At 41.6% G+C, this 13,090-nt stretch overlaps 1 protein-coding gene across 1 annotated transcript in view; it reads left to right on the top strand.

Annotated features, from left to right (window-relative positions):
- Positions 1-4,876: 4,876 nt before the first annotated feature.
- LOC103738487 (baculoviral IAP repeat-containing protein 1a-like) overlaps positions 4,877-13,090 on the top strand; it is a 42,620-nt gene continuing 34,406 nt past the window's right edge. The window contains exons 1-4 of the mRNA XM_008838491.2: positions 4,877-5,441; positions 6,229-6,328; positions 9,656-9,737; positions 11,322-11,373. Of these exons, the coding sequence (XP_008836713.1) occupies positions 4,877-5,441; positions 6,229-6,328; positions 9,656-9,737; positions 11,322-11,373 (799 nt within the window). The remainder of the gene's footprint in view (positions 5,442-6,228; positions 6,329-9,655; positions 9,738-11,321; positions 11,374-13,090) is intronic.

Raw genomic sequence — 13,090 nt, 5'->3', positions numbered from 1 at the left:
TTTTTTAAAAAGAGAAAGTGTGCTTGATCTTAAAGATCTTCAGCTTACCTGGGTTTGGTAGTACATGCCTGTAATCCCAGTACTCAGGGAGTTGAGTCAGAGGATCTCAACTTTGAGGTCAAATTTGGAGAGTTAGCAACATTTTTATCCCTCAAACAAACAAACGAAACAAAACAAATGACCAAATGACAACCTTCAATTTACTGCAGCTTTTACAGAAATGTGGGTAAGTAGGCAAATTCCAAACTGGGAGAAGTAGATCAATGTGGGCTGCATGAAACATCTTGTAAAGGGGACCTGTCCAACTCTACCAAAGGCTTTGAATTGGCTACTCCTTTTGGGATTACTGAAATATTGAGACTGCAAGCAAGCACCTGTGGACTGGTCATCTACTAACTCTAAGGTGTTCCTAGTTTTATGCCTCTGACTTAAATGATGCTGTGATAAGAAGTACTGTAAATGGTTGGACTTTACATGTGACCCGGATGTTGAGGGAATAGATGGGAGAGGCTATTGTAGACTGAGCTTGAACAGCTTCACATTGTGCTGAATGATGAACAAAAGATTAGTATCATTCATAAGAAAAGAAATAATGAGAATAAAAGGGACAAAAAGATCTTGAGACTTGATTTATTGACTTAAAAAGAGCATTCTCACTGTTACAGTAATGTTTGGGTGACTAATTAGAAATGACACCAAAAAAAAAGAGGGAAAAAATAGTTATGACCAAAATTTCAATAGGTCACTGCAAGATCATTCATTACAGTGGTTAATTGTCTGTTCCACCAACTCCTCAAGCTGTCAAAGTACTACATGAAATTTCTAATTTATTGTAGTCTTGATAAAAGAAACTTAATCACACAAAAGCAGGATCTGTAGTCTTTTTGAAGCAGTTGTGATATCTGGACATGATAGAGACCTTTATCCAAAGTCTCAGAAAGTGGAAGCAGGAGGATCAGGAGACAGGAGGCTACATGGTGAGTCCCTGTCTCAAAACAAGCCATAGAAACAGTAAGTTATCCCAGCACTGAGGAGGCTTAGGAGAAAGGAGTGCCATGATTTCAAGGCTAGGCAAGACTACATCACAAGATACATCTCATAAAAGCAAACACACACAAAAAACAAGAGGGCCTGAGGAAATGGCTCACCCATTAAAGGTGAGAGTTCCACGCCTGGAACCTACCCTCCTGAAAAGAAAGATGCCACGGCACACCTCAGTAATCCTAGGCAAAATAGAATGTAGACACAGAATTTCCCAGAACCTCTTGAACCCTCTAGCTTGAGGTACACGACATACGACAGAAGGAAGAAAGATGCTCCCTCGACAAAGTAGAAGGCAAGAACCAACTCCTGAAACTTACTCTTGCTGCTTACACACAAACAAATAGAAATTTAAGAGAAGGGAAAAGCACAGCAAGCTAAGGGGTATCAATGTTCTGTTACGAAGTTAGTACATACTTTCTTTTCTATTCCCATTTTAGAAAAAAGCCAAAATTAATTTACACAAGTGGAAAGGTCACAAATGTACATTTAAGATGCTCCTATAGGATATTGAATTCTCATAGTTACCACAGAAAATCAATGATTATTTAAATCAACTTTATTTCATTGGAAATCACTGCTTCATTGTGTTGATGATTCCAAATTACTGATTGTCTTGGTTATCTTTCTATTGCTATTATAAAACACTACCCAAAACTAACTTGAAGAGGAAAAGGTTATTTTATCTTACAACTCCTGGGTCACAGTTCATCCTGAGGGAGGCCAAGGTAGGAACTCAAGGCAGGAACCTTCAAAGAGCCATTGTGTTCAGCTGGTTCTGAAGGAATCACACAACCTCATGTTCAAAGAAGTATTGCCTTTTACTTGTGCCTCTGACTAAAGTCCATGACTGGCACCCAGGATGGCCACTGGAATGTTAGACTAAAAATCGTTAAGATTCTGACAGGTCTTTTCCCTTGGAGAAACAGTTCTTGGTTGTTAGTAGACTTTAAGTTCTGTTACAAAAAGATATAAATGCTGATATGTGAAATCCTACTGCAGGACACCATCTGAGGAAGAAGCAGGACCCTACAGTGCTGCTAAAAGGACCTCAGATAAGCATTGTCCATAGCCAGTGGATGACATATATCACCGTCCTTAAAAGTATGTACGTGATTGACCCAGCAACTCTTCTTTCAGAAATTTATTTTGAGGAAATAATAAAACCAGGGGAAGTATTTTTTAAAGCATCTGAACTTTTTATTGATGAAGAAAATAATGGTAATGGTTTAAATGTTCCATATTAGGGGAGTAATTAAGCCACTAAAAAGTGAAGACATGTCACTGAATTTAAAAAATGGGATGGGGGTGGCGGCAAGATGGCTCAGTGGGTAAAGGTAAAGGAAAGCTTGCCTTCCAAGTCTGATGACTTGAGTTTGATCCCCAGCCTACTGTTGATGGAGGGTAGAAGGAGGAAACTGTCTCCTAAAAGTTATCCTCTGACCTCCACAAGAACCCTGTGGCATTTGTGCAAAATGCACAAACACAAACACACACACACACACACACACACACACACACACATTCATATGTGACCAGGAAAATTGGGGTTTCCTGTTGCAGTTCTTAGTCTCCTTAATAAAAATAAAATTTTAAACAGACTCAGGGAAGTTCAAGGATCATTTTACTAGAGTTTGAGAGAAAAGGGCAGGGCAGGCAAGCTGTAGATCTCAGCTGCCAGGATCAGGGAGATAAAGAAGAGAAAGCCATGCTTTTGAGTTAGGGTCCAGGAAAACAGGCAGGTTCAGCAATGGAAGTCAGCAAAGGGTGAAGGTTAGGCAGATTTAGTGTGCAAAAAAGGAAAACTTACAGATTTGGAGTTACAATTCAAAAAACTGGACAGGCTTAGTGGTATTGTGTGGAGGAAGCTCCAGAAGCAACTGCATCGGGAGGACTTCTGGGAAGTGTAAGTGCATCATCTCACTAAGGGGATAACTGTGCCTCCCATCTCCTTAGTAGGTCTTCAAGTGAATCAGATTTCCTGTAGGATGGGCTCCTGGACAGATGACTGATAGGCCTAATTGGATTAACTCTTTAAAAAGAGGACAGTAATACATTATATTCTAATCTTTGGAGCAGATCAGAATGTCATTGGGTGAGAGGTAGAATTCAGATTTCATTCTTTAGACCAGGAAGAAGTGATTCTGTAATGTTTCTCTTCTAGAATTGTCAGGAAAATGGGAGGTAATGCCCAAAGCCAACCCTGAGGGACAGATCTATCATCGATGGCCTCCAAGTTTACTAATCCCATTCCCCTCTCTAGGGCTGAGACTCTAAAATCATTCAAGAGTTGGATGTCAAGTCAGTCTGGCTATTTCTGGCTTCTGGTCAAGGAATCTGCACATTTTCAAGATCCCTGTCCTAAAACTGCCTGACCAGTTTATATCTTCTGTTCTTACCTGAAGAACATTGTAAGACCAGGCAAGGTGGTGCACACCTGTAAACCCAGTGCTCCAATGGTAAAAACAGGAAGAGGATTGATTAACTATTTAATTGGTCCCTACACATGCTCCTTCCTATAATGCATCTGATTTTAACCACATGCACACCCATTTATGCATAAACATAAAATGGTAAATATGAGAGTCTCCATAAATTTTATGTGAGGATACAGTTTTATCTCCTGCACATGCACCCCAAACCAGTTTAGGCCAAATGAACCTTTCCACTCTTCCTACCTAAAACACTGGGAAGGAACTTTGAATAGAGACTGTCTAAATTTGATTCCTGCCAGGGGTAGGAAAGCCTACACTATTATTCAGAGTTAAGAGTACATAGAGCCCAGTGCTTGTTGAGATAAAAAAGAGGAGTATATGTGCACAGTATGCACAGGGAGGGAGGTAGTGGAATATTACAAGGAGAGGTATGTATAACCAAAATCAAATAGGGTTTCAGGCTGAACTATTTCCCAAGTTTGCCTGCCTCAACCACAAGTTCTAGGCTAGCATAGATAGCAACACTAGGGTGGCAAGGCTCTAGCTCAGAAAAACAAATACACAAAAGGCCATTTGGAGGGCTTCGTGAGTGGAGTCAGGTCAGTCTGCCTTGTTCATTTTATTGGGCCTCAAGGCCTAGCCTATAGCTTGAGGCACAAGTAGGTGCTAGCAATTTGTTGAATAAGTGGATAAATACTGATGTTTTATAATTTCTCAAACAACTTTTTTGAAGAATTAGAAATGTCTTCCAGGCATTTCTAATTTCTACCTTCTTCAGAAACTGAGAACATAGTCTTTATTTTAAATTTTTAAATTACATCGTGTGTGTGTGTGTGTGTGTGTGAGAGAGAGAGAGAGAGAGAGAGAGAGAGAGAGAGAGAGAGAGAGACTGTGCCCTTGTGGAGGTCACAGACAAACTTCCAGAGTCATCTCATGGGCCCTGAGTCAATAAAAACATTATTATGATGGCAATAAAATTTACTAACAATGTGATGTGTGTTAAGAACCTTGACCATTGAAGGCCCCCTAGATGAGATAGGAAGAAATAAGAATGAGGAAGATGAACAAGACTCTGCCCTGGCTGTATGGTTTATTACATCTACCCGTCTACCCGCTATTGAAATCTTTGCCAAACTGCTACATTCTTGTGATCATTTGTAACCACATGGTATTGCGTAACTGCTTGCTTAACTAGCCCATAAATGCTTCTGGAACATCCTGCTTTCTATAAATTTCCCTACAAACTTCAGCTCCGGCCTGGCGCCATTACAGAATGATCCTCCTGTCAGTTCACTGGAGTAAATAAACTTCCTCTCTTCACCTAACTCGGCTACTTTACTCCTAGAAGTTTCCTCAACATTTCTATCATCAATCATCTGCTTTTCTTTCCCTTTTAGAAAATGGCTGCCCAGGGGGAGGCCTCAGAGGAGAGGATTTCCGAGTGTGACTATGATCTTCTCCCTGAGCTCTCTGTTCTTGGAGTCGATGCAGTTCAGCTGGCAAAGCAGGAGGAAGAAGAAGCACATAAAGAAAGAATGAGAATGCAGAAAGGCTTTAACGCACAGATGCGCAGCGAAGCAAAGCGATTAAAGACTTTTGTCACCTATGACTCCTACAGCTCGTGGACGCCACAGGAGATGGTGGCTGCTGGGTTTTACTTCACCGGGGTGAAATCTGGGGTTCAGTGTTTCTGCTGTAGCTTAATCCTCTTTCGTACCAGCCTCAGGAGACTTCCCATAGAAAGCCACAAGAAATTTCGTCCAGAGTGCGAGTTCCTTTTGGGCAAAGATGTCGGTAACATTGGCAAATATGACGTGAGGGTCAGGAGTCCAGAGAAGATGCTGAGAGGGGGCAAAGCCAGGTTCCTAGCAGAGGAGGCCAGACTGGAGTCCTTCCAGAACTGGCCATTTTATGCCCACGGGACATCCCCACGTGCACTGTCAGCGGCTGGCTTTGTCTTTACAGGTAAGGAAACCATTGTCTGAAGTGTTTCTGTGGAGTTTAAAGTGTAGGTTACATTTTTTGCAGTATTTTGTTAATCCCCATTTGTTAACTGTGTTGTATTATTGGATATGTTTATTTCATTAAAATTCAACTTGAGTAATTTTGTTTTGTACTTTTAAGGATAGCGTTATTAGTTTTCCATATATATAAAGTAAAAAGACACTTTTCTTTTATAGCCACCCTCCTTGTCCCTTAAAGACAATAGCCCCATGTTCATTAATAGTTAACAGGCTCCTGGCACTTGGCTCACTAAGAGTTAACAGATGTCCTCAGGCTTTGTTGGTGGGGAGGCTTGAGGAGGGGGGAGTCTGCTCCCAGTCTGCTCCCAGAATACTGGGAGCAGTCGGATTAGACAGCTGCTTTTCTGGAATTCTGGGGAATAGGTTGACATGCCCCTCCCATCTTCACTTATACCAAGGGAGGTCTGTTACTGGGTCAGTTGCCATGGCCTTGGGCTGCTATGCTATTTTCTTACTATTATGAAGGAAAAATTCCTATGTGTTTTGCACTGCTTGACCACTTATCATATGTAAACTCTGTGTGAACTTCAAATGCTGTGCATATGAAGGGTGGCCGTGCTGGGGGATGGAGGTCCAGAGCTCAGAACTGGTCATTTAGGGCAGTGGGACTATGGACAGAGATTCAGCCAGAGAAGTCATGGAAGAACAGGCATGCTGGAGTCTGTCTTGTTCTGGAACAGTCATTCACCTGCAAGGACACACCTGATGCGGCTCTCCTTCATTTGTAGGTAAAAGGGACACTGTGCAGTGTTTCTCCTGTGGTGGATGCCTAGGGAATTGGGAAGAAGGAGATGATCCTTGGAAGGAGCATGCCAAGTGGTTCCCCAAGTAAGTAGTAAATGTTTTATGCTTAAAATTGCTCGGTGGCACACGCCTTTAATCCCAGCACTCGGAAGGCAGAGGCAGGCGGATCTCTGTGAGTTCAAAGCCAGCTTGGTCTACATAGTGAGTTCTAGGACAGCTGGGGCTACAGGGAGACTGTCCTGGTTTGTTCTCTTCATTGCTGTGACAAAACACTCTGACCAATACCAACTTGGGGAGGAAAGGGTTTATTCAGCTTATATCTCCCAGGTCGCAGTTCATCAGGAGCCCAAGGTAGGAACTCAGGACAGGAACCTGGAAGCAGGAGCTGGAGCACAGGCCATGGAGGAACGCTACTTACTGGCTTGCTCTCCTGGCCCCTGCTCAACCTGCTTTCTTATTCAAAACAGGCCCATATGCCCATGGGTGGCAGCACCCACAATGCACTAGGCCCTCCCACATCACACAACAATCAAGAAGATGCCTCACAGACATGGCCACAGGCCAGTCCAATGAAGGAAATTCCCCAGTTGAGGCTCCCTCAACCCAGGTGTGTCAAGTTGACACTAAAGCTATCCAGCACAGAGACCCTGTCTCAAAAAAACCAAAAAAAAAAAAAAAAAAAAAAAAAAAAAAGCAAAATAAAACTAGAGACAAAAGAACCTCATTGCTAGAGTATCCCCCAGATGTCTGATCCTTCTTTTATCTAAAATGGGATCACCTCAGAATTTTCAAGCACAAAAGTGCTGATCACATCATGAAAAGCTTGAATCATATGAAGTTTTTTTCTTTTTAGCTTTATTATTTTTTCACTATATATACATATATTTGTTGTGTACAGTGTATTTGTGTGTGTGGTATGTGTATAGTGTGTTTGTGAGTGGTGTGCGTATGGTGTATTTCTGTGTGGTGTATTTTTGTGTAGTGTATTGGTGTGTAGTATATTGGTGTGTACATATGTAGGCTTATGGAGACCCCAAGTAGGGTATCTTCCCCATTGTTTGTCTTTTTTTACTTTTGTATTCATTATTTATTATTTTTATTTTATGTATATGAGTATATTGCCTGTATGTATGTAAGCATACCTGTGTCATGCAATGCCCACAGAGGATAGAAGAAGGTGTTGGATCCCCTAGAACTGGAATTATGGATGGTTGTCAGCCACCATATGGGTACTGAGAATTGAACATGGGTCCTCGCAAGAGCAGCCAGTGCTCTTAACTGCTGAGCCATTTCTCCAGCCCCTCCCTTATCTTTTGAGACAGTGTTGTCACTGAACCCAGAGCTCACAGATTGGCTAGACTGGGAAAGCATTGAGCCCCTGGGGTCTACCTGTCTCCATTCTCCAGGGTAGTGGTACCATGCCCAACTTTTACAGGTCCTCATGCTTGCACTGAGGTATTTTTATAGACTGAGCCATCTTCTCTAACACCAAGTTTTTAAATATTGTTTTATTATTCCAAATACTGTATGTTTTGTCAAGTAGAAGCTTTTATTATTTACTTTAATCAACGAGTTAATCTACACGGTGGTGTCAAATGGTATATAAAGGAAGTTGGAAAATAAATAAGAATGTTTACAGTATTTCAAGTGTTTTTACATACTGCTGAATATGCACCAAATGAAAATGTTTGCTGGATATGGGTGGCACAGACCAGTAAAACCAGCACTAGGGACGTGGGAACAGGAGAATCTGGAATTCACTGTCACCTTCTACTCTAAAAGGAGAGCAGACGGGACACCTAGATGGCCCACATCCCAGTGCCAAATGAGAAAAAAGTCTTATTTCAGAAATTTAATTGTTGCAGTGAGTGGTACAGTGGTTTTTAGGGTCCTGCTTAGGAAAAGAAGGATATTTTAATTATTTATAATAATCTGTTTAGTACTTTTTAAATTTCTTTATTGTTTTTGTTTGTTCCTCCCATATGCAGATTCATTACTTTTACTAGTTTTAAAACTCTCATTATGGAAAGTAGAAAGAATAGTGTAATAAATACTAGTCAACACCTGGCAGGATGATATTTCATCTCTCCCTTGCCTGTCATTGCCTATGGAATGATAATCAGGTTATTTCAAAGCAAATTCCAGCTAACACATGATTCCCTTCACTGTTGTTTTAGTATATAACTCTAAATTATGACTTTTTTACAAAAATTCTAACTGCAATTTTATTATGTCTTCTTAAAAAGATGAGCATGGCCAGGCATGGTGGTGCATGCTTTTAATTCCAACGCTCAGGAGGCAGAGGTGGGTGGAACCCTGTGTATTCGAGGCCAGCCTGGTTACATAGTAAGTTGCAGGCCTGCCACAGTGACATAGTGAGACCCTGTCTCAAAAACAAAAACAAAAAAATGATGAGCATTAATTCTCAATATTATCAAATATCTGAGTTAGCATTCAAATTTCTATCTCTCTCCATTTCTTAAGGATATTTTGCATTTATTTATTTATTTGCTTAATTAGTGTGTGTGTGTGTGTGTGTTCTTTAAATTCATTGAATTCCTTGATCATGTTTATGATTGTTCTTTTAAATTCTATATCCTGGATTATATCTAGTGGTTTTTCCTTGTAGAACTCTTCTATAGGACTGGTGGAGTTTGGTGGGGATGTAGTGTTTTGGCTTTCCATTTTATTATTCTTTCATTGTGATTTTGGCACATGAATTTCTTTTGTTGTTTATGATTCTGATATGAAAATTAATTTGAAGTATGCTTCTGTTTGTATTCTGTGTGCCTTGGTCCTTTTCTTATTGGTTATGTAAAGCTGGTTGGTCTAAGTCTTAGGTTCTCTCAGGTTTTATTTTGGAGGGAACTGATGACTTCAGATCAGCTACTCGGGAGCTCTCACAGAAGCCCAAGTAAGGTTCCAGTTAGGTACACACAGGTTTCCTTCTAAGGTTTGGACCCCCACTAGTAGGAACTCAGGGAAAAAATTGGGAAGTTCCCTAAGTGGAAGCCAATTTTGGGACTCTTAGGTGGTCTGGAGTTTTCAGCCCCTATGCCAGAGGAAGGCTGGATCAGGCACACTGGCCTGGCAGGTCTTCTGAGATCTCAGCTTTATCCTACTGAATGGCAGAGGCCTGCCCCAGGATCTTGGGAGGGACCTCATGTAGTACCAGTTAGGGGATTGGGTAAGGCAGGGGTTTGGGGAAGCTCACCACCATGTGGGGGCAGGTCCAGGTGCTTGCAGGTAGTCCCCTGGGTTCTCAGCCCCTCCAGATGGAGGCCACACAGGCACTCTCTTAACAGTTTTATTGAAATATAAAACTCAACAATTTGATAGGTTTTAACAATTGTTCATTGTATATGGGCCATCTCTATCACATTGTTGGGATAAATCTTTTTTTTATTATAGATGTGAATATCTTCAAAGTAAGAAATCCTCAGAAGAAATTGCACAGTATATTCAAAGCTATGAGGGATTTGTTCATGTGACGGTAATTTGTAACTGGAAACCTTTTCTCCCAAGTCTCCTTTTGATTACCTAATAATATTTGAATCACAGAGAGAGGTATTCTATTTCTTTCTTGGGTTCTGTGTCTTTCTTCCTCCTCCTTTCATTCCTCCACCTCTCCTCTGCAGAGTGGGGGGGAATCACCTTGTTTTGCTAAGCTGGACCCACTTAGAATTGCTCTTCCAAGGCTGGCTTTGCACTGGCTCTGCCCCCTTCATCCTCCCTCTTCTCTGAGGCTGTTGTACCTCATCCACTGGACCCCAAAAAGACCACCAAGGACCCAACACACCAAAATGCAAAAGCAAAGGTTTATGGTTTATTCGGGCTTAAGCTTGGCTCTCAGACCTCACCAACTCAACGGATCCGTACTGAAAGCCCAGAGTAAGGGAGAGTGGAGCCTTTTATAGGTTTTAGACAAAGGGGGTGGGGAGGGATACCGAAGATACATTTTGGTTGGTTCAAGGAGCCCGCGCATGCCAACATGATTTTAAACCGATTGGATGTATAAGATGCAGCCCTAGAAGTTTCTTATTGGTAGGTGCTATTCTCAGGGCTGTGGAATGTGCTGACTATTACCTGTCGGACCAGGACAGGAGTCTCTGTTTTTACCTTATAGGGCAGTTTTTGTGCTCGGGCTTGCTTAATCTACAGTTTCCTAGAAGGGGGGTGGGGAATAGCAGGCGGGGGTCAGGGCATGCCAGGGCATGTCTAGGCATGTCTAAAGCAGCAACCAAGCATTTTACAGAAGCTAAAAGAGTAATTAGTGGGGGTCTGGAGGGATTAGGGGGTAGCGGGTGAATGAAGAGGGTCTCAGGGTTCTACAAGGCCACTGCCCTGGCTTCCCTTTGCTCCATCTGAATCCCTGATTTAGCCTTCTGACCTGGCACCTGGCTCAGTAGAGGGCCTCAGAGCTGGCTCGTTCCAGCTGCTTATTTAGCATTTAAACTATTAAGGAATCTCTAGTGGGGAGTGGTGGGAAACCCAGCTCAAAGCTTAAGCAAAGAGAATATGTTAGCTAACTGACTCAGATGACCAGAACCCCACAGAGAAAGTGGACTGAAAGTCAGGGAAGAGGGTGGTGGTTTCTCAGGAAAAATTTGGGTGCAATTTTCCCAGAAGGGTTAGTTGCTGAATTGGAAAGCCCCTTCTGAAGTCAGCTTCCTTCTTGTGTCTTAATTCCTCCTTAGTCAAAATCTCTCTGTGGTGTCTGACTGCAGTTCTGTTTTTGAGCTGGGTGTCTGGTAAGAGTGACCCTGTCGTCAATTTGATCAAAACACATTATATGCATGTGTGAAATTCTCAATAAATATATTTTTTTTTAAAATTAAAAAAAAAAAAAAAAAAAGCGTGACCCTGAGAAGGTTCCAGGTGGCTACAGGGAAACATTCTCTGTTGTTTTGCACTGCACAAAACATTTCCAAAATAAATGGGAATCAAATAAAAATGTAACAAATGCTTCACCAACAACTGCCTCTAATGAAACTTCATCTTAGGGGGAAGTTCTTCAATTCTGACTCACAGTAGATGCATATTTTGTAAAACAATAACTTGAATTTGTTTTCTTTAGGGAGAACATTTTGTGAATTCCTGGGTCAAAAGAGAATTACCTATGGCATCAGGTAAAACCTCAGCCACATTCCAGGGGCTTGGCTCATTTGTTTCTTCTAGTTTTCCTCCTGTTCTTAGTCTCTTCATTTCGTAGCACATAGCTCTCTTTTTAAATTTTTCATGTGCTTTTTGTTCTTACAGAGTGACTTTGCTTTTTATTTTTATTTCATTTCACATTTTATCATTTTGTGTGTGTTTGTGTGAATACAGGTGCCCATGTGTGCATGTTTGGAGGACAGGGGACTACTTGCAGGAGTTGGTTCTCTCCTTCTGCCATGTGGGTACCGGGCATTGAACTCTGGACATCAGGTTTAGCAGCAAGCACCTTTACACACTGAGCCACCTTGAGTGACTTAGTTTTCAGTGTAGGTGAGCATGGCTAAAGCATAGCTAAATATGGCAGGGTCAAGCTTTAACTGACACTTTCCTAAAACAACTAAAATTTGTGGATAAAATATTTGGAAAGCATCTGAAGGATGCTCATATTCCAGACTGGTCTCTGACTCAAGAATAACCTTCAGCTTCTGATCTTCCTGCTTCTACCTGCTAAGTGCTGGGGTTCCAGGTATGTACCACCACACTCAGTTTATCAGGTCCTGGGGCGAGAATCCAGGTCTTCATTCACGCTGAGTATACACTCTTCCAAATGATCTACATCCCCAATCTAAAAGCATTGTTAAATGACTCATTGTGCTGTTAACAAATTAAGGAATATTCACATTAAAATGAAGTAGCAGGTCTGAGGATATAGCTCAGTGTAGAGCGTGGGCATAGCATGGGAAGAAGCCTTCTTTTCCATCCCCTGCATCTCAAGAAATAAAAAGTTGGGGTGGATGATTCAATTCAGTGATCAGGTGCTTATCTAGCAAGTGTGTCAGGCCCAGAGTTCAGTTACCAGAGGATATGGGGACACATGAGGGAAAGGGGACACTGGACAGTATAAGGATGAGAATACCAGAGCAAAAATTTTATGATTAGCTGAGTATGTGGCTCATACCTGTAATCCAGCACTTGGAGTGGAGACAGGAGTTCAACACCAACCTAGAGTGTGATATCGAATTAATGGCCAGCCTGGGCTATGTGAGAGCCTGTCTCAAAAACAGAACAAAGTAAAAAAGAAAAAAAGTTCTAGGGTTAATGCCAGGTGTGGTGACACGCCTAAAATTCTAGCATTCATATAGCTTTCTCAAGGAGTTTTATCGTGGCATCGTTTGCTATGCACAGAATAATGGTTTTTAATAGATAACATTTTTTAAGTGGAGAACAGAGGAAAGAATTTGACTTTGATCTCTGGCACATATGAATACACAGACATACACAAATACACAGACACATACACACACATGAACACAACATAGACACACAAACTGTGGTTTCTATTACTATGCAAGAGTGGGCGAGAATGGGACATAGAGCCTAATCTTTGCCACATAATGTTTAGAGGAGAAAAATCTAGAAACTCATTTCCTTAATTCCAAAGCATGGAGAATCTGCCACCAGTTCCTTCTATTCTCTCTTTATCCACTTGTCATTAGAAATGACACTCTGGGGCTTGACTTGGTGGCGCACGCTTTTAGTCCCAGCACTTGGAAGGCAGAGGCAGGTGGATCTTTGTGAGTTCGAGACCAGCCTGGTCTACAGGTTCCAGTCCAACTGGGGCTACAGGGAGACCCTGTCTCAAAAAGATAAAAAAAAAAAAAACTGCAAAGGAAGGAAGGAAGGAAGGAA

Source organism: Nannospalax galili, unplaced genomic scaffold (genome assembly GCF_000622305.1).
Source record: "Nannospalax galili isolate Female #2095 unplaced genomic scaffold, S.galili_v1.0 scaffold898, whole genome shotgun sequence".
Classification (NCBI taxonomy): Eukaryota; Metazoa; Chordata; class Mammalia; order Rodentia; family Spalacidae; genus Nannospalax; species Nannospalax galili.
The sequence above is the reverse complement of the archived record's forward strand: the minus strand, read 5'-3'. Positions and strand labels throughout refer to the sequence as shown.